Below are 23,862 nucleotides of genomic sequence, written 5' to 3'. Positions count from 1 at the left end.
GGGATGGCCATTGGGTAGCTGCAGGGTCCAGGAGTCAGTTCCCCAGCCCTAGTCTGGTTGTAGTGGGTGGGACTTCAGAGGTGGTTTTCCACAAGCAGTTGTCTATGCTGATCTCCTACATGATCCCGAGCTAGACTGGAGGCCAGGAGCAGGCAGCAGCCTGGGAGCCGCCCCCAGCGACCTCCACCTGCGCGCAGAGGGAGCATCGCCCGCCCGCAGCACAGCCCAAGGACCCCGAGTGACCTCGCCATGGTGCGTTTTAGCCGCTACTTTCTTTTTCAGCTTTTCCCTGCAGAGAAGGGGAGGGGTTCCGAACACAAGTCCAGGGCCGTGGGGAAAGGAACTGCCGGGGATCTTTTGGGATCATCGCAGAGAAAGAGAGAGAGAAAGAGAGAGAGACACGAGATACAGGGAGAGACCGCTACCCTAACGCTTGAATGGGAAGCGGGTGCGAGAGGCAAGCGTCCCGCCCAGCCTGTTGAGCAGGGAGACAGGGGCCTGAGAGCTGTGGCCGCGGGTGCGGTGGGTGCACTCCCGCGGGGACCGGCAGGTGCCACCGGGGGTCCCCGCCCCCGCCCTGACACCCGCTCCCTCTCCACGTTGGCAGCGCGGGCTGGCCAGGCGCGCCCCGGAGCAGCGGGCGATCCATCCGGAAACGCAGCCCCGAGCTCCGCGAGGCCACCGAGTAAGTGGTCCCTGCGCGGGCTCCCCGGAGGGCCGGGTGCTGCTCCGGGGCCCCGGCCTGGGCTCGTCCTTCCCCCTCTTCCCCACCCGGGAAGCCTACTGGGTGCTCCCACCTGCCCAGTCCCGGGGGCGGGGGGCAGGGGCCGGTTCCCACGCTGGGAAGGAGCGAGGGGACAAAGGAGCTGCGCCCAGGAGCCCGGCTGAGGGCCCGGGGGACTTAGGGCGCCCGAAGGACCGGGACGGACTGGGAAGGGCCGGACGGGGCTGCGCCCGCGCCGCGGGGCCGTGGGAACCGGGAGCACCGGGCCGCCCTCTCCCACGGCCTGGGCGCTCAGCCTCCGGCCCCGCGGCGCCACGGCCTCGGGCGCCTGGGAGGGCGAGCTGGGAGGTCGGGCTGGGGCCTCCAAGGGACCGGGACCTGGAGCCTGGGCATAGCTGCAACTCCGTCCCGCGCGCTCCGCTCCGGCGTGGGGAGCCTTTCGCCCTCCCTGAGCCAGCGGCTACAATCCGAGGACTGCTCGTAGGAAACAGCCGCGAAACTTGCAGTGGGGCTGCTCCAGGGGCTCCACTGAAGAGTAAGTGTGTGTGTGTGTGTGTGTGTGTGTGTGTGTGTGTGTGTGTGTGTGTGTGCCTGTGTGCATGGTGTGTGCGCGCGCGCCCATGTGTTAATTACTGCATGGCAGTCTAATTTCTGTTGCCCTTGTGCCTGCCCCACCTGGGGAAACAGTGCCCCAGGGGTCACCACCGCCTCTGCCCCTCAGGAGGGCTGTGCCTGGAGCCTGTCATCCGTGAGCTGAGCAGCTGCCCTGTGACATGGGTGTCAGGGGCTAGGGAAGCAATGGGGTCATGTGGTTTCTTTCCGGGTTTGCATTCATGAATCTCCCCCCCCCCCCTCACTTGTTTTCACAATTAATCCTTCATTTTGCACTTGATAAGCAGTTAACATCTTCTGAAGTAAACCAGAAGGTTGTACATTTCATATATATGTATATAAATATAAATGAAACTACATATATTAAAGTAGAGCTTCATTTATAACATATCAATAGTGGTTTTTTTCAGGGTTAGTTCTCTGATGGTGATTTCATTAAATTCCCACCTACTTATTAGAACTAGCCTTGGTTAGAAAATAGTTAACCCTCTGGTTACATATATAAGATTTTGAAGCACTTGATGATAGATACAGATTTAATATCTTCGTTCATAAGATACAATTAGTCTGTTGCTTTTCCTAATATGGTTATATTTTTTTCCTTCAGCTGTGGTATTTCAGGTAGTATACTATGAAGAGTGGTCAGAACCATTGACAATGTAAAGACAATATGAATGTCTAAAATTCCAAAGCAAACCTTATTGGTCAAAAAGCTGTGTAACTTGACTGCTTTTCCGAGGAGGTTGCTTGTGTGGTCTGTGTTCCATTCAGTTACCAAACAGCTCGTTCTGAGGCTGTGCTTCCAGGAGCCCTGACGTCGGTACCTGAAATTGCATTCACACATCTGAGTTGCTGCATTTTTAGGGAAATATTTCATAGCCCTTCGATAGCCAGAGGTCTGTGACTCCATAGAAAAACAAGAACCATAAAGTTAAAACTTATAAGGTACACTTTTCCTTGTCAAAACAATAGGCTTCCTACATAAAGCCTTCTGGCAGAAGAGCAGGAAAAATTCTAGAATAAATAGAATTACAATAATGAGACATGTCATTGAAAATAGATCCACCTGTATGATTTTAAATGTGTCAGATAGGAAACTTAGGTAGGTGCAATTTATTTAGTAGAAACTTAAAATGAATAAATGGGTATCTTCTGATTCTTCTTGTAAGATCTCTTTCTAATCTGGTGTATAACATAGAAATACAATTATATTTCTCTCTTTGAAACCCAACAAAAGTATAAAGTACTTACGCTTGCTATGGTGTTTCATAGGGTATAAATACAAAGAGCCTCTTATAGGCCCTGCTTCTAGATGTCCAGGGAGAAAATGACTGGTCTAAGACAAATGTCATTCACAGAAGGCGGAAGGAAATGTAAAGATATTTTACTTATACCTGGCAATACCACAGGAAAAAGAAATGTGGAAAACTTCCAATGCTTAGTATTAATATTTCTTATGACTATGGCTTATTAAATAATCTTGCTTTAAGGGGTTATTTTGAAACCTGTTTTAGTTAACATTACCTTGTGCTAAAAACTAAAAAAAAGCAATAACTAAAATTAATTTACATTATAACTATGCCAATAAAATATTATATGACTAAAGGTCAACAGTTTTGTCATAGAATTTTCAGGCAAAAAAAAATCTTTATTTAGCATTGCTTTTTTGATTTTGTCTGAAACTATACAAGAATTAAATTCTATATTTACACTTGTAGGCTGCATTCCCCAACAATTAAAGTGAGTATAGGGAGGAGAATACTGACATTTTTACAAGCTAATTTTAAACAACAGCTATACCCACAACATTTCTATTTAAACTTTTTCTAAAATAGATAAAAAATCAAATTAGCCTTAAGAAGTTATCTCTCCAGGAAAAGAGAAATGAAGATTTAAAGCAATATTTGAAAATTCCAAGCCAAAAAGTATGTTACTAATGGGATAAAATTTTGGAGGAAATTATTTATTCATAATATTTTCTGTATGTCAGATTTCCCAGAAAGTTTCTATGCTTTTCTTTTATCTGCTAGGATATATAACTTGTATAGTACTGATTTTTCTATCACTTAAATTATAAATATTTACCCAAACAACTTCTTTAAACATTACTATTTATTAACTTTCTGCATAGTTGTAGAAATGGATAATTTTAATTCTAAATTATCAATAATGTCAATGCTTATTAGTCTCTAGACCATCTAGATTTATTCAGTAAGTATTGATTAGGTGCCTGTCCAATAGCTTTGTTTTGGATATCTTCATTTTGACTTGATGGAAGAAGAGGTTTTGGCAATTTTTAGGTCTTTAGATGAACACATTTAGTTGCCCATAGAGTAGTTGACTTAGTTTGGCTTGGATTGATTTTTTGGCTACTCTGAATCACATTTGCTTCTGTTTCTCTCAAACAGTTTATAAGTATCTGATGGAAGTCTCTGACCTGTTCCATATTTTTTTCTCTCTCTCTCCCTCTCCTGGTTTCAGGCCAATAGGTTTGATCTTCCTATGGATAGAATTATTTGCAAGGAGTGAAGAGCTGTAGACTACATTATAAAACTCTGGGGTCTCTGGGTCATGGCGCACCCGCCATCCGCGCCCCCCCCCCCGCCCCACCCCCCAGCCCTTACCATAAATGTGTGATTTATGTGATTCTTAGTACTCGTAATTACTAACTTCACCAACCTGGAATGCTTTCTGTCCATTAATAATCTTTTATTAAAATGAACCATCTCTTTTAGAAAATCAAAGGCAATTCAAATTAATTAGCTTACACACCACCTCTTTCTTCTCACCACAGTAGGAATTAGCAAGAGGCCAACAGAAGACAATGGCCTGGGGAGTGGACACCTGGGGAGAGAAGGTTGGGTAGATCAAGGAAAGCATCTTAATCCTGAAATTATTTCCAGGTCTGACCTAACCTGCATATTCCCTTTCGCTATGCTGCGTTGCATTAAAAATACTTATTTAAGTGTCTGTATCTTACTAACCCCAGTATCCCTCAATATATTCATCATTAGCCTCAGTGCCTGACACATAGGAAGTGTCTAATAAGTGTAATTGTGTGATTCTTGTAATTATTAAATTAAGTTGTTTTGTTTTATATGCCTTGATCCTATAGGTTGGTCTGTTTAAGAATGCAAGTTAAAGAATGATGTTCGTTTTGCAATGACCTTACAAGGAATATTATGGTTTTCTCTCAGAGATGCCTTGCAGCCTATTCAGAACTGCTTGTAAACTGTATTTCTCTCACCATTGCCCCATTACCCATTGTCTTTCTAAGTTTACAGCCTTCATTAATGTTATCTATCCTGTCCCCATTAGCAATGCTTAATGGCCTGAGCATTCCACTTTCCTCAGGAATCTGAAACAATGGAGGTTTTTCTTCCTTCACTTTAGTCAGCTGGAATTTTTCAGGACTTCATTGAACATCTGTGTGTTTGGCTCTCACAGGACCTTAACCTGCTGCCCTTCCCTTCAGAAATCCACTGGTATTCACCCACCTAGGCCTTCATGTCACTCAGAATGACCACAGCTGAAAAAGCTGAGAATTTTATATTCTCCTTCTGACCACAATTGCCTATCCGTCCAATAATTCCACTCCCTCGCCGTTACCTGACACCAGCCTCTTCCATTATTTTTCTTTGGCTACCCTTAATCTTCTCATATTTCTCTTTTTACTTATCACAGTGGTCTCAGCAATGTCAACTCTGCTCCAACCCTCAAATCGCCAGCCCCTAGACCTGATTCACTCTAATCTGATTAAGTTAAAGGGATGGTTAACAGCCCTTGGAATTTGATTCTTTCTTAGATAATTTCATATGAAAATCTCTATAGTACATGTTCCAGATTTTTCCAGGTTTTAAAGTCCACTCAAATTATCCTTACTCTTTTCTTTCTTAGCAGATAAAGTTATTTCTGAATTCATAGAAAATATGAAGATTAATGTAGGCAAACTATCACGATTGATCTTCAATGTATTGTAGGAGGCATGTCTCTATTTCTTCTGCTCTTAGCCTAAGAACCCCTTTCTTACATTGAACTATACTATTTGTCTCTATCAATTTATATCCCAATGTTTACCTCATAGAATACCCATACAAAATGCTTTCATAGGTGACAACTCTTCTAGTCCCTTGGGTAGTATTCAGTTCCTTCAACTCATCCTGAACTGGCAAGGTTTGAGAGTCTCATTCGTCCTTTACACTCATACTGCACTATGTAATTATGCATTTTTTCTGCTTCTTCTTGTGCAAATGTACTTCTCCACAATTGCACACTTGGCCACTGGATTTGGGATTTTTAAAAATACTGCAATTAAATTTAACCTTTACCTTTAGTCAGTCCATTGTTTTGGAAGGTCAAGCTATTTTTGGATTCTGAGTCTATGATACAGGTTAGCAATTCTTCCCAATGTGGAGGCCTTAACAGATTTGGTCAGGAAGTAATTAATAGCTTCTTCTGAGTAAATGTGTAGAATGCTGACATGAAAGGACTTTGGGCATGATCCTGGCCACTTTCCTCTTGCTTTTCAAGAGTTCATAAATCAATCTCTTTTATAAGGCTGTTCAACCAGTTATATAGTCAAGTAACTCTGTTTCCTCAGTTTACATTCCTTTGTGTGGCCCCGGAGTATTCTCTCACACACTTGGTCGAATTCCTTGCTGAAATGCATTTCTACTTTCTGCAGAATAGATATCAAGTAACCTTATTAAAACAAAGAGGAAACAACACGAGCTTGTAAGTAAGGACACTTCTCATTGTAAGTGCTCACATTCCATAGTTTGGGAATCGAGTCTGGAACTAATGTCAAGCTCTCTGGGCTGGAGTTGCTGGAATCTATGTTCTCTACTTTGAAAATTGAGACAGTGGCTCTTTGTTCTCTGTAAACCATTCTATCCACTGTAGTATCTGTAAAAATAATTTAAATTTTTCACTTACGATATCTACAAATGCTTTCAGTACTTTGCAGTATAATTTCTCCAAATTAGTGAAATCTAACTTATTTAGAATATTTAATGTCCTGCTATATCTTGGGCTTTAAATTTTATAATTTTTATTTTTGTCTTACTTTTGCCAGCATGAATATTATTATTTTTTGATGAAACAGAGTAAGAATAGAGTATTATTATTTGAATTTCTTCATTTCCCCCCATCAGTGAACTCTTTCTATTGATATATCTAATAAGTGCCATTATCACCACTTTGTCTAACAATATTAACAAGAAGGAGAAGAATATTCTTTTGAATTTGTAATTTTTAAAAGCTTAGCTTGTTTTATGTTTTATGACACTCTTCTCAGAGGTCTGTCACCTTTTGTACTTCTCACAATGAAGTTTATAATGGGTTATGCTTGCCACTGCCAGAGATAGAAGCGAAGTTTACGACATGGTCCCTGACTTGAGGGGATTTAAAGTCTGCATGTGGAGATAAGAAAACCCAGAAATAGTCTCAGAATCATACATGTCAGCACTTAACAATCAGCTTAAGACTTGTGGTGCAATTTTAATAACTGCTAAACAACTTAAAAGAAGGGAGAGAATTCTGCAAGATGGAGATACTGAAGAAGGCTGTCTAGTTAACATGGAGCACTTGTCGAGGTTTTAAAATGGGGCTAAGGTGTTGGACTTCGCAGGACTTGTAGGGTTTAAATACAGAGAATAGTGGAAGAGTGTTTTCTAGACAGAGGAAAGGAGCATCACAGAAAGCAGGTGAGTGGTGTGTGTGTGTGGGGTGTGTGTGTGTGTGTGTGTGTGTGTGTGTGTGACCAAGGCATGGAAGGAGAAAGGGTAACACCAAGTCTTTTTAAGCCACAGCTTTGAAGTATTTCTTTGTGGAAAATACTTCTTCCCTTCCCCTTTTCTAGATTTTCTTTTCCCTTGCTAGACCATTGACAGGCCCACTCATTCTTTAAATCTCTACTTCTCAGAAACTTGTCCTGACCTTCCAAATCTGAATTGAATGCTTTCTGTTTTTTGTCAACTCCCTATACCCTATTACAGTATTAAGCTCTACTATAGCTGCTTGCTGAATTGTTATTTTCCCCATTAGCCTGATACTCTGTGGGAGCAGATATTATTTCTGCTCAGTTCTCATTCTATTCACAGACACCTAATAGAAGTGCTCCATGGATCATAAGCACTCAGTAAAAATGTGTGAGACGATATGGGTCTGCTTGGAGCAATGAGGTTTGCTGGAGAATATTTATAAAAAGATTGAAGGTGAAGAGGGGTTAGATTACAAGACCAGAATGGCAGGCTGGCTCTGCTGGACTAGGTCATGTGGAAGCATTTTGTTAATTAGATCTTCATAAATCAATTTCAAACTATCCAAAGTTAGATATGCATGTCTAGACTTAATGAGGAAATGTGTCTCCTTACTTATATCAGGTGTTTCTATTTGTGAAATTGAGAAACTCTGTAACTTAAATACTGTGTGTTTATATTAGAGAAAATTTGTTATTTTAATAAGCTGGTTTTATATGTATGCACTGAAATAAACAAACTGCTTATTGTTCTCAATTTTCAACCAGTTTGTATTCATGCTCTATTATAATTAGTTAACTGTGCAGTTTATACATCATTAGTAAACATAGGACAGGGGATTTCAATGTTTCATTAAGCTGTGTATTTGTGAGTGTAAAGTTCAATCAATATAGCAACATTTTTGAAATATATAGAAGATTACAAAAGTAACCTGGAAGAGATTTAGATAACACAATAACATCAATACTTGCTAGATTTAAAGCAAGATAGATTGGATTAGCATTATCCATTTGTAAATTCGATTAGCAAAAGGCAGTCTTCCCAGTGAAAACTCTTCCCTTTAAAACTCTTTTAATGTTTTAAAATATTTGCAGTCACCAAGTGTAAGTAACATTCCTCCTTGTCCACTTCTACCCCAAATGACAATTTAATATATCACAACACTTATTTCTGTGTTTCTCCCCCCTCCCCCCCTCCCCCCATGGTAGTTATGGAGAATAATATTCTTTTTCTTGTTGTTAATCCTCATCCAAGAATATATTTTTCCATTGGTTTTTAGAGAGAGTGGGAAGGAGTCTGGGGGTGGGGGGTGGGGAGCGCTGTAGGGAAACATCAATGTGAGAGAGACACATCAATTGGTTGCATCCCTCACAAGTCCCTATGGGCTGGGGATTGAACCTGCAACCCAGGTATTGTACATGCTCTTGACCAGGAATTGAACCCAAGACCCTTTAGTGCACAGGCCGATGCTCTAGCCTAGGGGTGTCAAACTCAATCAGAGAAGGGGCCAAAATCTAAAATCCAGCCTAAATCGCGGGCCGAATGGTTTACTGAACAGTCATAAACTGTCATTGTGATGGAAACGCAGCGGAGTGCAGTGATGACAGCGCGGTGAGGGCCACATTGGAAGGCCTGGCGGGACGGATTTGGCCCGCGGGCCTTGTGTTTGACTCATGTGCTCTAGCCACTTAGAAACACTGGCCAGGGCTGAGAATAATATTCTTAAGATCTTTTTGTGTCTTTTTATGCTAAAAGATATTCAGTATTGGTATGTAGGACAGCTGTGATATTTCTTGATTGAGTTTGTATTTGGTTGGATAGCAAATTATCACAACTGAAGTTGTCTATTCCCTCTCTTATCCTTTCCTTCCCCTTTCAAAGCAACAGAATTTATCCTGATTTGACTGGGTTACCACCTAGAGCTCACCTGCCTGGTTGGCCAAGAGCAGAAAGGACATAAATCAGGGGTATTGTTAGGATACCCCTCACAAAAATTTCTCTCTCATTGTCCTGCCCCATGGCCTGAAGTACCTCCAGACCTCTACAGTGTTTTGAATTGTATGTCTTAGAGACCATGGGATAACTGTTTTACCCAGAAGAGCACCACAACCTTGTTTGTGCAACAGCAGAAATCACTTATCCTGTTCCCTTCTGCCTTTCCTTAAGAGCATGGTTTCTTGGACATAGATTTTTTTAAAGTTAACAGAAAAAGGAAACCAAAAGACCCAATATGTGGGGCATAGACAAGAAAGGTGGCTACACGTTGGGCGTATTGGGCAACTAGATGGTGCTCAACAGGAAGAGGAAGGTCAAAAGAAAGCACAGAAACTCCTAAAAAGTACTGTTTCTTCTCACCTTTGTTCCCTGTTTTCTTCATTGCTAATGAAGAGATGTTCCAGGGGGTGGGGGTGTTTAGAACTTTTTTTATCACCAGCAGGTTGTGACCTTCATTATCTATTTAAATCAAACCAGAGTAGCATCGGCTTAGTTATCTTTATCTTCCTATCAGGTCTGTTTTCATGCTTTGTGGAAACTGGTAGCTGCGTGTTATCATAGTTTGTTTTACACACGGTAAAATGAATGGTGCCTGGCTGTGATTCTTAACACCAGCTGTCCTTAATAAGTAATCATTGGGCAGTGTTAACCACCAAGAGGTTTTGCTTCATACCATGTGCTAAAGGCCATGTTAAGTGATGTAAGAATCATGTTCATAACCTCAAACAGGTGATCTGATGGCCTAGCTCTGTCACCCACTGTCCGGGTCATTCTCTTACTGGAATATGATGTTAGAGCCATATTGTCTCCACTGTAATGTTTACCTTGATCTTTTTTTGTTTCTGATGTTAGGCTTCTTATATACTTTGCTTTTCTAATATAGTATTTTTCTTTTTCTCTTTTTACTTTTTTATTGAATTTATTGGGGTGACATTGGTTAATCCAGTTATATAGGTTTCAAGTGTACAATTCTGTGATACATCATCTGTATTGTATTGTGTGTTCACCACCAGGAATCAAGTCTCCTTCCATCACCATTTATGTCCCCTGGACTCTCTTCTACCTCCCCCACCAACCCTCGTTCCCTCTGGTAATTACCCAGCTGTTGTCTGTGTCTATGAGGTTTCCTTTCTTTTATCTATTTCTATTTCTCACTGGAAACTTCCTGTTTATGTATGCTTCCCAACTCTGCCACTGGATTCTGTAACATATTTATTATGGTTATTTTTTAAGTTCCTGACTGATAACAACAGCTGGGCCAATTTTGGTTGGTTTCTATTCATTGTTTTCTCTTTAACCCTTAGTCACTTTTTCCCCCCCTCTTCATGTGTCTTCTATGTGTCACATGAGTGTATGTGTCTTATCACACATGTATATTAATTAGCCTGCAAGTATGGGAGAATGAGTCAAGCTAAGCTATGGAGCGCCTCAGGATTCTAATCTGTCATATATCACTTTCAAATTGGATAAACATTAACCAGTTTCTCTTGATCTCTGTCGATGGGAGATCTGTCACCGTCAACCACTTGATCTGGGCTGAAAGTAACCATGATTCTCATCTCTCCTAGAGCCTGTTATTATTTACTTATTTTGGAATCTAAATCATTTGGATTTCTTTGAGTCCTTGACTGAGGGTTTTGTGTTTTTTTTTAATGACTTGGCTAATGTATAATTTATGTACAATAAACCTCACAGATGTGAACTATGCAACTGAATAAGGTCTGACAGATATATACCTCTATGAAACTAGGACAAACAAGATAAATAACATTCCCATCACTCCTAAAAACTTTCTTATGTTTCTTTCCAATCAGTTCCCCCTCCTCCTCTGTCCCTAGACAGTCATTGGTCTTCTTTCTGGACTTACAAACTTGTTTGCAGTAAATAGATTTTATTTATTTATTTATTTATTTATTTATTTATTTATTTATTTATTTATCTTGAACTATTTTTTTAATCCTTACCAGAGGATATTTTTTCCATTGATTTTAGAGAGAGAGAGAATATAAGGGAGAGGGAGAGGGAGAGACAGAGAGAAACACCAATGTGAGAGAAACACATGAATTGTTTGCCTCCCTTATGCCCCAGACCAGGGCCAGGACCTTGCAACCTAGGTCCATGCTCTTGACCTGAATCGAACCCGAGACTCTTTAGTTTGCAGGCCGATGCTCTGTCTATTGAGCCAAACTGGCTAGGGCTGAAGTAACCAGGTTTTATATAAAAGTAATTTTACCATATACAACCTTGTTGGTGTGAACTCTCACTTAGAACAATTATCTACTCTGTTGCATACATCTGCTGAGTAATAGTTTTTTACATGTCTGGCTAGACAACATTATTTTATTCATTTACATGAAGAAAGACATTTCAATAGTTCTGGTTTTTAGCTATTATAAATAAAGTTGCCATGAACATTTACATACAAGTCTTTGTTGGAATATAGTGTTTACCTCTCTCTTGGGTAAATCCCCAGGAATGGAATAGCTAAGTGATATGATAGGGTGTTTATTATTTTAAGAAACCACCAAACTGTGTTCCAAAGTGATTGTATTCTCTTGAAGTCCCTCCATCAGAGTCTGAGAATTTCAGTTATTCCACATCAGCACTAACTTTTGGCATTGTCAAACTTTTAAACGCTAGTGGATTTTTGACTCATGACTAGCAATATTGAACATCTAAAGAGTTATTTATTGGCTATTCATATATCTTCTTTAGTAAAGTATATGTTCAGATTTTTTGCCCACTTTTAATAATGTATCTTTAGTGTTGAGAGTATTACAGATGCCCCCCCCCCACACCATTGGCTCTTTCTATCCCACTCTTTCCCCCTTTCCCACTGTTGTCTGTATTCATGGATATGCATCTATGCATACAAGTTCTTTGGTTAATCCCTTTCTATCTGGTATAAATGTTATAAAGGTATAGACAGCTTACTTTTTGTTATTAAATTTATTCAATTTTTCCCCTCTATTCTCCTTATGTGCAGACACAAATACATATATGTAATTGAAGCAAAACTTGAAGAAAAAGGTTTCAAAAGTTTTTCTATATATTTGCCTTTTCCATTTTATTGTTATTAGCTATTTATCCATTTGTATTATTTTTACCAGTTATTTTACTATTGAGAAAGAATGGTATAAGTGAATTCAAGAAATGAAGGAAGTAGTGGCAAGGGGCAGGAAAGAATGGGTGCTGGAGATACTATAAAATTAACACTGTCATCATGTGGCAACGGACTAGATCTGAGGAACAAGATGACTTCTGAGGTCTGTCTGGAAGGATAATGGTCCTTTTAACAGAAAGAGGCAATAGATGCAGGCTTGAGAGAAGGGATGTGGAATTTTGTTTTATATACAAGGATGTTGAACTTGCTAGTGGGGCATCTAGGTAGGGATGCAATTAAAAACTGGAGTCTTTAATTAAGGAGTGTTTAACAGACTAATGATATGAATTTTTGGTCCTCCACATCAAGGAATCCATTAAAGTCTGGAGTTTATTTCAATCTGTTCCATGTCAAGGGGCTACCTGTAGAGAGAGAAGATGGCCAAATTTAGTACTTTGAGGAAAATTCGTATTTAAGAACTGGAGGAAGATGTTATGACTAACATAGAGAAGCAGCTATCAGATAAATATGATGAGAATGTAAACAGAAGAGAACACATTCAAAAAGGAGTGTACGTTGAGAGTCTGAAGAGGGTAAGGGGTGTATTAGTCAGCTTAGGCTACCATAATAAAATACCAGAGACGGGTAAATTTAACAGCAGACATTCATTTTCCCATAGTCTGGAGGCTGGAAGTCTAAGATCAGGGTCCAGCCTGGTCCAGTTCTGATGAGGTCTATAAGGTCTGTCTTCCTGATGTGCAGATGGCCACCTCCTTGCTGTAACAAGCTCTCTGGTATATCTTCTTATAAGGGCACTAATCCCATAATGAAGTTCCCTGCTAATGATCTCATCTAAACCTAATTATCTCCCAAAGACCCTGCCTCTAAATACCATCGCATGGGGTATTATTTTATAGTGTCTATTAATATTAGTGTGAAATGTAGATGAACCATAAGCCTAAGATGAATGATTTACGATAACTCCCAAGCGATTAATTGTGGAACTTGAATTAAAGTACTGTTAATTTTTTTCTCAAAGCTGCAGCTGTAATTGTTGGGGATCCACAAAAGGAGGAGGGGTTCTCTGTATTTCAGTTCAGGGGGTGATCAGACTTCACTGATGTGAACTCCGGTCTCCTGGTGAAACTGTGCGAATCTTGTCTGACCGCTATACCTCACGAGCTTTGGGATTGGGGCAATCTAAAATATTTTAGTCCACTAAAATATGGACTTCTGTCACCTGCAAGTGGAAACTATTGCAATACATTATCTTATATAACTTCTAGTTCTAAACTTCTAATCTTGAAATGCCTGTGTCTTTATGCAGACTTTTATGTAAGAGATACGGAAACGAATAAGAAAAATTGGTTGAGGTTTACTGTGAACAGGAATATTTCTTTTCACTTTCCCTGTTTTCGAACCATCAGAGAGGCAAGAAGGCATTAACAGAATATGGTTGTGGTTTGGGGTTTAATGGAAAAGACCTCAGCACAGCATGAACGTTGTGAGTATCCAAATATATACCTGCAAAGCACAGGTTCAGAAGACAAAATTCATTTCTGATAACGATTTCCTCTAATTATTATACACAAATCCAGATCTACTCTAGTTCCTAGAACAAGAGAGGCTCAAAGTAATATTTTGCAAAAGGGAGTCTCTTTAGAATTCACCGGGACCCTGAAAGAGTCTCTCATGCCAACAATTCCAGAATATCATGGCTTCGTTCCCTCAGTTGACATTCCAACAGTCTTCTTTATTCTTGTTTAGCAGAGGAGTTTAATCTTTGTATTCCAGGATGGTATTTATTCATAGAGGAATTTAAGTAACAAACACTATGGTGTATAAAAGACCACCTTAGAGCATTGGTTCTGTAATCAGATAGGCCCAGGTTCATTTCCTATTTTAGATTCTTCTAGAATAAAGGGATGTTAAAACCCTGGCCGGTGTGGCTCACTTGGTTGAGTGTTGTCCAGTGTACCGAAAAGTCACTGGTTCGATTCCCAGTCATAGCACATGCCCAGGTTGTGGGTTTGTTCCCTGTCTCTTACATCAATGTCTCTCTCTTTCTCTCTCCCTATCCTTTCCTTTCTCTCTCCAAATTCAATAAACAATATATATTTTTAAATCTTAAAACACACACACACACCTCTTTCCCCATAGAATTGTTGAGAAGATTAAATGACGTGTATGTTCTTCATCACCCTTTAAACAGAGGTCAACAAGATGATTCTAAAGGACAAGACAGTAAATATTTAGGCTTTGCTGGCCATGTGGTCCCTGTCACAATTATTCATCTCTGCTGAACTTCCACAGCAGTAGCCATAGGCCATTCATAAATAAAAGAGCTTGAGGAGGTAAAACTCCTGTTTTTCCTTTACTATCAGTACTTAACTTCTGACACCAAATGTGTGTGTGTGTATGTGTGTGTGTGTGTGTGTTTTCCTCACCAAGTGATTTTCAACACCAGCTGCATGCCCTTCAACTTAATTCCATTCTGACACTATAACCCAGAGGTAGCATCAGATCCCACCAATGAAGGACTCCATCCTACCAGAGTGCTCCCACTTCACCTGACAATCGCAAGTCTGGGCATCTGGTCCTTTTAAGCAACAAGCTATAAATTGAAGGTTCCCAGCACCTTCTCTTTGGGACTCATAACAGGATGGCTCACAGAATTCAGAAGAACAGTTTATTTATTAGATTACCAGTTCATTAGGAAAGGATACAAGGAGGGAACAGCCAGGTGGAAAAGATGCATAAAACAAGGTATGCAGAAGAGCACTCAGAACTTTCATGTCCTCTCTGGACACAGTACCCTCCTGGCACTTCCATGTGTTCAACCTCCAGCCCCTTTCTCCTCCCCAGAGGCCTGGGTGAGATGGAAAGTTTCAACCCTCTCATCACCTGGGTGGTTCCTCTGGCAACCAGGCCCCATCCTGAAGGTACCCAGGAACCCAGTGCCTCCGGTTACCTCATTAGCATACAGAAACACACCTATCCCTTTGGAGATTTTAGGGGTTTTTAGGAGCCACGTGGCAAGAAACAAGGAAAGAGGGCATGTTCCAATGAAACTTTAGTTAGGGAAATCTGAATCTCATCTAGTATTCATGTATCCTGAAATATTCTTCTTTTGATTTTTATTCAACCATTTCATTATGTAAAGGCCATTCTTAGCTCGAGGGCTGGACAAAAACAGCAGCAGGTTGGATTTGGCCCACAAGCTCTGCTTTCAAGGGTCCTGAGTGTCTGGTGTTCTCAGTGGTGGTTTAGCCTTGTCTGGCCCTCCCAGGCCTGGCCCAGTGCGAGCCTCTCCTCCACAGCCTGAGCCTCCTCTGACACATGTGTTCCTCTTCTCCTTGCTTTTCTCTCTGTTGGTTGCTGTGTGGCCATGTCTACACTTCTTGATAAATTTGTTCTTGATTAGGTTGAGGAAGGTTCTATCTCCTGCATTACAGAAATACAGTATTAATCTGAGAGTAGATAAAAACAAAATGGCTTATTTATAGGAATAAAAAGGAATTATATTTCTTAACTTCTTTCATACCATCTATATAGTTCTCCCTTTACTTTGATGGGGAAAATAAGACATGTTTTGGGGGCTAGCAATCTGAATCAGTGCCAGTAACTTAATGTACATTCCTGTTAGCCTATAGTCTAGCCCCTTCCTTAATTATCTGGTCTTGCAAACCTGTTTACGTACCTAAAATACTCATATTTTATAGAGGCCATAAACCATGAACAATAACCAAGAGGGGGTTATTAGTGTTGGCACCAGGCCAGGCCTTTAGGTATGGTCTCATGGCCCCTATCCCAATACACAGGTATTTTTGTAAAGCCCCCAAAAGTTCCAGAAGTCCATCCATATTTGGAGTACAAAGAAACAAAAAGGGTATAAAGAGAAAGCTTCCTCCATATTGATTTGCTCAAGATTTGGATAGAAACAGTCTCCCCTGAGTCATTGTACTAGTTCATGTGAAACATCTGAAAATAAATAGGTTTTTTCCTCTGTCTCCAAGTACTCCTGTTGATTTTTTGGTCACCCGGTAAATTCTGTAACAACTTCTGTAATAATTATATTTTCAGTAAATATAGTTTTAAATGACTAAGTCTCTGGAAGGAACTATTACAGCACTATAACTATGATGGGAATTACCGAAGTAGCTGCAGGAAATAGTTTTATAGAGTTCAGGAACAAAATATTGAAACATTTATCTGATTTCCTCATGACCTCTCCTAAGTGGTAGTGCTATTTACTTTGAAGAGATGCCAACTGCATATATTCAAATTTTAGTGATTATGACACTCAAGCTTTAAAAACATGGATATTTAGGATTTATAGTCTCAAAGGTTTTGCTCTTGCTCTTTATAACTAATTAGAGTTATAAAACATTCTGTACACATTTTGAAATAAAAACTGAGAATCACAAAATGCTAATTCTTAGAGGTAAGATCTTCCTGCTGTAGAGTATACTAAACTTTGCTGTTACCTCAAAGATCTCACAGAACTAGCCCTTAAGTCTAATGAAAAAGATTGTGGATCACATCCATCTTATTTTAAAAGAAGAATTAATACAGTTTATTACACATTAGAGGCCCAGTGCATGAAATTTGTGCATGGGGGAAAGGGAGATGGTCCCCTCAGTCCACCCTGCACTTCTCCAATCCAGGATCTCTTTCACAATCCTGGACCTTTCACAATTGATCACTTGGCTGCTGGCTTGATTGCCCCTCATTACCTCTGTGTGCCTGTCTGATCCGATTATTCCTAACTGCCTCCCTCACCAGCCTGGTCACCCCTAACTGCCCCCCTGCTGATTTAGTCACCACTCACTGTCCCCCCCCCCCCCCCCCCACTAGCCTAATCACCCCCAACTGCCTCCCCTGCTAGTCTGGTTACCTCCAACTACCCCTTTATCCTGCTAGCCTGGTTGCCCCTCACAGCCTCCTCTTCAGCCTGGTTGCCCCTCGCAGCCTGCTATTCAGTCATTTGATCATCCCTTACCCCCCCTACCAGCCTGGCCACCCTACGCAGCCTGCTTATTCAGTCATTTGCTTGTTCCTTGGGCCGGCCATGGGCAACTGGGCAGCCGCCATCCAAGGCTTGCCTGAACCTTAGGCTGGCCCAGGGTGACTGGGGGGCTGAGGAGACTAGGCGCCGCCATCTTGTGGCTGTGGGTGCTGCCATCTTTGAGGGCGTGATGGTCAATTAGCATATTCCCTCTTTATTAGATAGGATAATTTATGTTCCATACTGTAGCTTTAGTGAGGAGGTTGTCATCAGGATAGGGGGTATTGCTGTGTTGGGTCCCCGGAGGTGAGGCTGCCATCACTTTTAGAGTTAACATCTTTGTTTTGGGAGGGTTACCAGTATTGTGACAAAATTTAGGATAAACACCCTTCTCTCTTCTTGAAGATAGAAAAAAGTGCCTTATACTTGCATGCATATGCAGTCCTTGGGAAGGTGGATGCTCTGTTCTGTAATGTGAACTGGAGCCTGCTTTCTCTTGTCTGAGCTTTTTCAGAGAAGAAACTGCTTTCCAAAAGGCTATTTTATCAGGAGAGTTGGAACAGGCCAACCCCCACAAGGTATTACATAATCCTGAAAATCCCCAATCGGATCCTAGTCAAGATTCAATAACCAAAGCCATGGGAAATACATTACAGGCTATTTTTATTGTCTTGCAGGCCCTGAAAGCCTTCCTTTGGCTGTAGTGTTGAGAAATAAAGTCAGAAAAATGTATCCTCCCTTTTCTTCAGCCCCCAGATCTAGTCAGTAGCCAAGTCTTGTGGAGTGCCTCCCTGAAATACTTCTGCAATTGGTCTGCTTGTTTCATTCTCCCAGGGTCACTCCTAGTCCAACTCAGATCAGCCACCTACCCAACTGTGGCCCGTTTCTCAGTCTGTGTCCCAAATAACATCTTAAAAATCCAATCTAATCGATTCACTTTCTCACTGCTTAGGCATTGCATTGATTGCTCTTAGAATAGAGTTTTACTTTGTCTAACATGGTTTACAGAGCCTCCCCTTCCCCGAATTCTGACCTCTGCCTGTCTCATCTCTCACCACCGCCACCTTGTTCTCCTGACCCTGTGCTTCGGCCAGGCTGGCATTATATCAGCTCCTAGAACATGACTGGGGCTGTCTTAGCCCCCAAGCCTGCTGTTTTCTCTGCAACTCTTGTTACCTGGCTCAGAGTCACAGCTCAGCTCAGAATTCTCTTTCTCCTGGGACTGGGTTTGGAGCCTTGACTGGCTCTTGTAGAGTGCTTATGTGCCTGCCCTTCCCGTAGCACTGGTCACACCTTGGGACTGATGTGTATGAAATAGTTTCCCCGCTGCACTGGACACTCCATGAGGACAGGTGATATGCTTTACTCACTGCTCTGGCCCTGCCTCTAGAAGAATGCCTGACACATAGTAGCCACCCGTAAATATTTGTTGAATAGAATGAAAAGTGAATGAAGGAATGAAGTAGGAGGCAATCCAGGGTATCAAAGACTGTGGGAGTGGAGATTATGAAAAGGAAGATGCAAATGGAATGAAGAATTCAATTATTAAGAGCCAAAAGATCCTTGAGGTTTAACTCCCAGCAGCTTATTGTTGAGTTTAGCAGGGAGGGTTTCAGTAACATAGTGGACACAAAAGCCAGAGAGTCGGAGACTTACAAATAAGTATTATTTTAGGAAGTGAACACAGCACATAAGTGTGACTATAAGTGGAGCCAAGATAATAGTAAGACTAGGAAGGAGTGATGGCCTGAAAGAGTCTGTCATCTGCTTGTCTTTTTTCTTAACTTAGTACTGGAAGGACTTGGGCCTTCTCACCAGTTTATCTACTGCATTGTCCTGCTTTCCTTATATATCAAAGGGAAAAGTTCTAGAAATATTTCCTACTGCAAAGTGAAATGAAATGCTTTTAAAAGCTTGATCTATTTAATTTTTTTTTTCAATTTTGGGAGAATTAACTTTTTTTAGATTTTCAGTCTGCCTAAAAAGTAAGCTGCGTTCTTGACATTTGTTTACGAACATGGTTGCTATAGTTTGTACTGGAGTATGCAAACTTTATCCTTACTAAGGCCCTTTGTTTTGAAGTTTTCAGTTCCTTTCAGCATGTTTTCAGTTCCTTTCAGCAACTCTTAAAAATCTGGACCTTGACATTTCATCTTAAAACACTTATGTCTCTTTTTAAAATTGATTTTAGAGAGAGAAAGAAAGGCAGAGAGTGAGAGAAACATTGATTTGTTGTTACATTTACTTATGCATTAATTAATTGATTCTTATATGTGCCCAGTCCACTAAGTAATTTAACTACCCAGTCACGTTCTCATATATCCTTTTTAAAGATATATATTTTATTGATTTTTTTACAGAGAGGAAGGGAGAGGGATAGAGAGCTAGAAACATTGATGAGAGAGAATCATCGACTAGCTGCCTCCTGCACACCCCTCACCAGGGATGTGCCGCAACCAATGTTCATGCCCTTGACTGGAATCGAACCCGGGACCTTACAGTCTGCAGGCTGACGCTCTATCCACTGAGCCAAACCAGTTTAGGCGCTTATATATCTTTAAGCACAGATTTTTGCATGACTAGGTGCTAGGTCTGACATTGATCATTAGATATATGGAGATTTAGTTCTTAGGTTACACACACACACACACACACACACACACACACACATCATTTCTAATTTAAGATCTGCTCTTGTAAAACATGCTTTGTGTGTCAGAGTACCTGTGGGGTGTTTTCCTCGGGTCATTTTACTTGTAGAAAAAAGAAAAGAAAAGAAAGATTTTTGTGCTTAAATCTCTGAGAGTTGACACGATGAAGAGGCCCCTTACCCGAACAGTAAAGCATCTCGGTTATTAATATGAGGCCAATAGCTGGACCATTATTCTCACCACAGTAGTTAATCACTTACTACTAAGAAGGAGAGAGCATTCAGTATATTTGGAGGCTGTTTAATCATCAACTTTGGGAATGGCAAATATTTCCCTGGATGTCTGAGAACACACAGGGCCACTGTTTGCCAAGCCTTTGCCACCAAATTTATTATTATAGTTAATGTGTTTTTTCCTTCACAGGTTACTCTCATATTTATCACAAGCTGTGTATTAGGTTGCAAGTGACCAAGTCATTTGTGAAGTTACCACTAGTGTTGCATGTAGAAAACATCACTGGTTGGGTTGAGGAACCCGTTCTGTCTTCCTGTCAGGCAAACATAAGACAAACATAGGTTTCCAAGGTATCAGCACCACGTGCATCTGTTTCACCGTGTAATTTCATCAGTTGAACAGATGAAGAATGCTAATTAGTTTGTTTATACATGTGTGATTTAATGAGACTAAACACCTAACTGATCTTGAAGTACGTACAACTTTGTTTCCTGTTGCTGTTTTTAGTTTAATTACAAACAGTGTTAGGCACATTTTCTGGAAATTTTAGAACTGTGTGATAGGGGAGAATCTCAAGGAAGGATGGGTAGTCAGTTGTATCCTGCCACAGTGAGACTGAATAGGAAGATGAGAATTAAAATATCCAGTTTCAGGACATGAGTTGAAATCCATTGTTAATGAGAAGATTAAGCTAATGAAAAACTTTATCCTAAATGACATTATAGCAAACTTCTAAATCCAGTATTAAAGTTCTAAGAATAACTTACTTTAGGAAGTAGTTATATACCTTCATTACATTCAACCTATAATCAGAATTCTATTTTTTATCACTTTGCCTTTTATTTGAATACCCTAAAAAATTCTAATGATTCTTCCTCTAATTTTTTCTTCTTGTGATTGCTGTAGCTACATCAAAATATAACTGAAATCATGGCATTCAGTCATTATAGCTCTTCTTCCTGGAAAGTAATATAAAATAATGTTGTTATGTTTATTATAAATTAATAATTATTTAATGCCTTCTAGAATAATCTCTTTTATTACTTTCATGTTGTGCAAAACTGGATCTGCAGAGGTTGTTATATTTTGGGAGATGAGGAAGTAATTTGTCCTATTGTCAAAATTATATTTGGATTAAAATGCTTCAGTTAACTTATTCAGCTTTGAACAACCAGGGGCCAGAAAACTACAACCTATGTATAATAGCAAATCTACAGCCTGTTTTTATTGAAGGACATCCGTATTGATTCCTTTGCAGCTATGGCCTTCATACAAAAATGACAGAACTGAGTCAGTGATAGAGACCTACTTTCTGGCCCTTTATAGAAAGGCCTGCTGACCACAGATCTAAAACCTACATGAGGATAGGAAGTAGTAAATAGTGGTAGAGTTAATCTGATATGCTTTAAAGCCTGAGAAACAAATTTTTGTAGAACTGAGTCTTCCAAGGAATGCAGTTGAGAGCTTTAAATTTTTAGGTCTTTCGGAGTCTAAGTAACCATTCCACCTATTGCCAAATTGCCTCTGAGACACTCAGTAGCCCTCTGAGATAGCTCCCTATTCTATTCTGGCAGAATGTTTTCTGCTCCTGAATATATAGGATCTTCCTTGTACCTTCTTAAAGATTCATAAATTACGTATGATCACAGATTTGGGGTATGACTTTGAATAAAAGAGAATACTGACAGCTTCTTTTGGTCTGTCAGCATCCATCAACTTCACCTACTTAATAGCCATGAGACTCCAAAGGTTGTCAGATGGTGAATTTAGGTTTCCTATTTGTTTCAGTTCAGAAAATGAATTTTCCATTGCTCTAAACTTACTAGATAAATCACCTGCGACAAATTAAAAGCTACTGCTTATGCATATTAAGAATATATTAAGAGCATTAAGGCACATAGGAAAGAAAAGAGCTGAACTCTAGTTCTAAAAGACGGAAGTATAAGGCTCTATCCTGGATAATTCAAATTCCACCAGCCAATGAACAGGAGAATTATGTTCTTGTTGGCGCTTTAATATAAACTTGTAAGCCACCTTTAAGATAAACTAATCCTAGTTTCTAAATTAAGCCTTATTATTTAGAAACTAGTATAATTTGTGCTTGAGTTAATAGAAAATGCATTGGCTCTGGAGTGAGATGGACCTGCATTTGAACTCGAGCTCCATCACTTTCTAGCATTTCACACTAAAGTAAATGACCTAAACTTTCAAGCATCTGGCTCATTGGGAATAAGAATATTTGTGTCATATGGTTGCTATGAGGATCAAACAACTCCTGTGAGTCTTAAATATAAGTACAGAGTTCCCAGGCATATAGAAGGGGGAGAGTAAACATAGGCTCTTTCCCACTCTTTTTTTAAATGTTTTCCCCCCCAAGAACGATGAACCCAGTTAATCAAGATCATTAGAATTGTTGATAAGCTCAACTTACAACCAGTGTTTCAGTTCTGAAGTATATATTCAATGTTTTAGATCTGAAAAAATATGAACTTAGGCATCAAGTATATGTATTTGGATATGTTTTGGGAGACATTAGTTCATGCTATTCTGATTTATCAGAAATGATAGCATAGTGAGAATGTCATAGTATGAGCACTAATTAAACATACCTTCCGATTTGGCTTCTGTCTTAAAACCATACTATTCCACCAATGCGGAATCAAATTAGCCCAAAAGGATTATAAAAATGGACACCAGTAGCTTGTGTAAATAAGGGCATTTTGGAGAAAACTATTTTCCATTTGAAAAATATTGAAATATTAAAAGCAAGTATTTTACTAGTGTACTAAAATGCACACATATTATAGATCTTTACCAAATGTTCCATCCATTTTATAATTGAAATTCCCACCAGATTTTTTTTAACTTGAAAAATGCAATATGACTATGTGTTCTTTGCTTTTTCACACCATCTTTTTCTGTTTTCATAAGTTCACTAAGTCACTTGCTCTCTGATCTGACTTTCTACTGCCCATAGACACTCCCATCGCCAGTGTCCTTGATCTGATCGTGGCTTCCATTTGTCCACACAAGAAGAGCAGCTCGCCAGGACGAGATCCACAGCAGGGTGACGCCACGGACACCATGTTCTGTACGAAGCTGAAGGATCTCAAGATCACAGGGGAGTGTCCTTTCTCCTTACTGGCCCCAGGGCAGGTTCCTAAAGAGCCAGCAGCAGAGGAGGTGGCGGGGAGTGCAGAGAGCTGCCCAGCCTCCCTGCCAGGAGTGGACGTCTGTCAGGATGCCCCCGAGAAGAAAGTGCAAGGAACTCACCCTCAAAGAAAGACCAGTCGGAGCCGAGTCTACCTTCACACTTTGGCAGAGAGCATTTGCAAACTGATTTTCCCCGAGGTGAGTGCTTGCTCTGTTCAGGATTTTACTGATGTTTTAAAAATTGTAAAATGATGGTTTTCTAAGGAAAATGTAAACACGTGCTTTCTCACTCTCAAGTCTCTGATAGATGTTTCCTGGAAACACAGAAAAGCATTCCTTTAAAGCAATCATCGTCTTAAATTGTGTTTCTCTTAAGATGTTTAACATCTTGAATTCTTTTCGAAAGGATCCTGCACTCTGACAAGCTTTTGAGCAACTGCTTAGTCCCTTAGCACCAGTTTCCTTATCTGTAAAATGGAAACAATATTAGTCTCTGTGTTGGAGAGTTTTAATGTACATGAAGTGATCCTTACCTCTTCCCATACCATAATTGACCAGTAGTTGTCAACTATTATTTTCAAATCAAGTTCCTTGAAGAATAGCTTCTTTTCTGTCATGTTTTC

The 23,862-nt window shown here is 40.3% G+C and overlaps 1 protein-coding gene across 4 annotated transcripts in view; it reads left to right on the top strand.

Annotated features, from left to right (window-relative positions):
• Nucleotides 1-23,862, top strand: part of GUCY1A1 (guanylate cyclase 1 soluble subunit alpha 1) — a 45,177-nt gene continuing 21,315 nt past the window's right edge. The window contains exons 1-3 of one of the 4 annotated variants that reach the window (XM_045576428.1): nucleotides 1-252; nucleotides 608-685; nucleotides 23,064-23,437. In XM_045576428.1, coding sequence (XP_045432384.1) covers nucleotides 23,171-23,437 — 267 coding nt within the window. In that variant the 5' untranslated portion in view covers nucleotides 1-252; nucleotides 608-685; nucleotides 23,064-23,170. Of the gene's footprint in view, nucleotides 253-374; nucleotides 686-1,080; nucleotides 1,260-23,063; nucleotides 23,438-23,862 lie in introns of those variants that run through there. The other 3 variants (XM_036424209.2, XM_036424208.2, XM_036424211.2) reach the window with 3 other exon arrangements.

Source organism: Pipistrellus kuhlii, unplaced genomic scaffold, assembly GCF_014108245.1.
Source record: "Pipistrellus kuhlii isolate mPipKuh1 unplaced genomic scaffold, mPipKuh1.p scaffold_m20_p_8, whole genome shotgun sequence".
Taxonomy (NCBI): domain Eukaryota; kingdom Metazoa; phylum Chordata; class Mammalia; order Chiroptera; family Vespertilionidae; genus Pipistrellus; species Pipistrellus kuhlii.
This window is presented reverse-complemented; position numbering and strand designations above follow the sequence as displayed.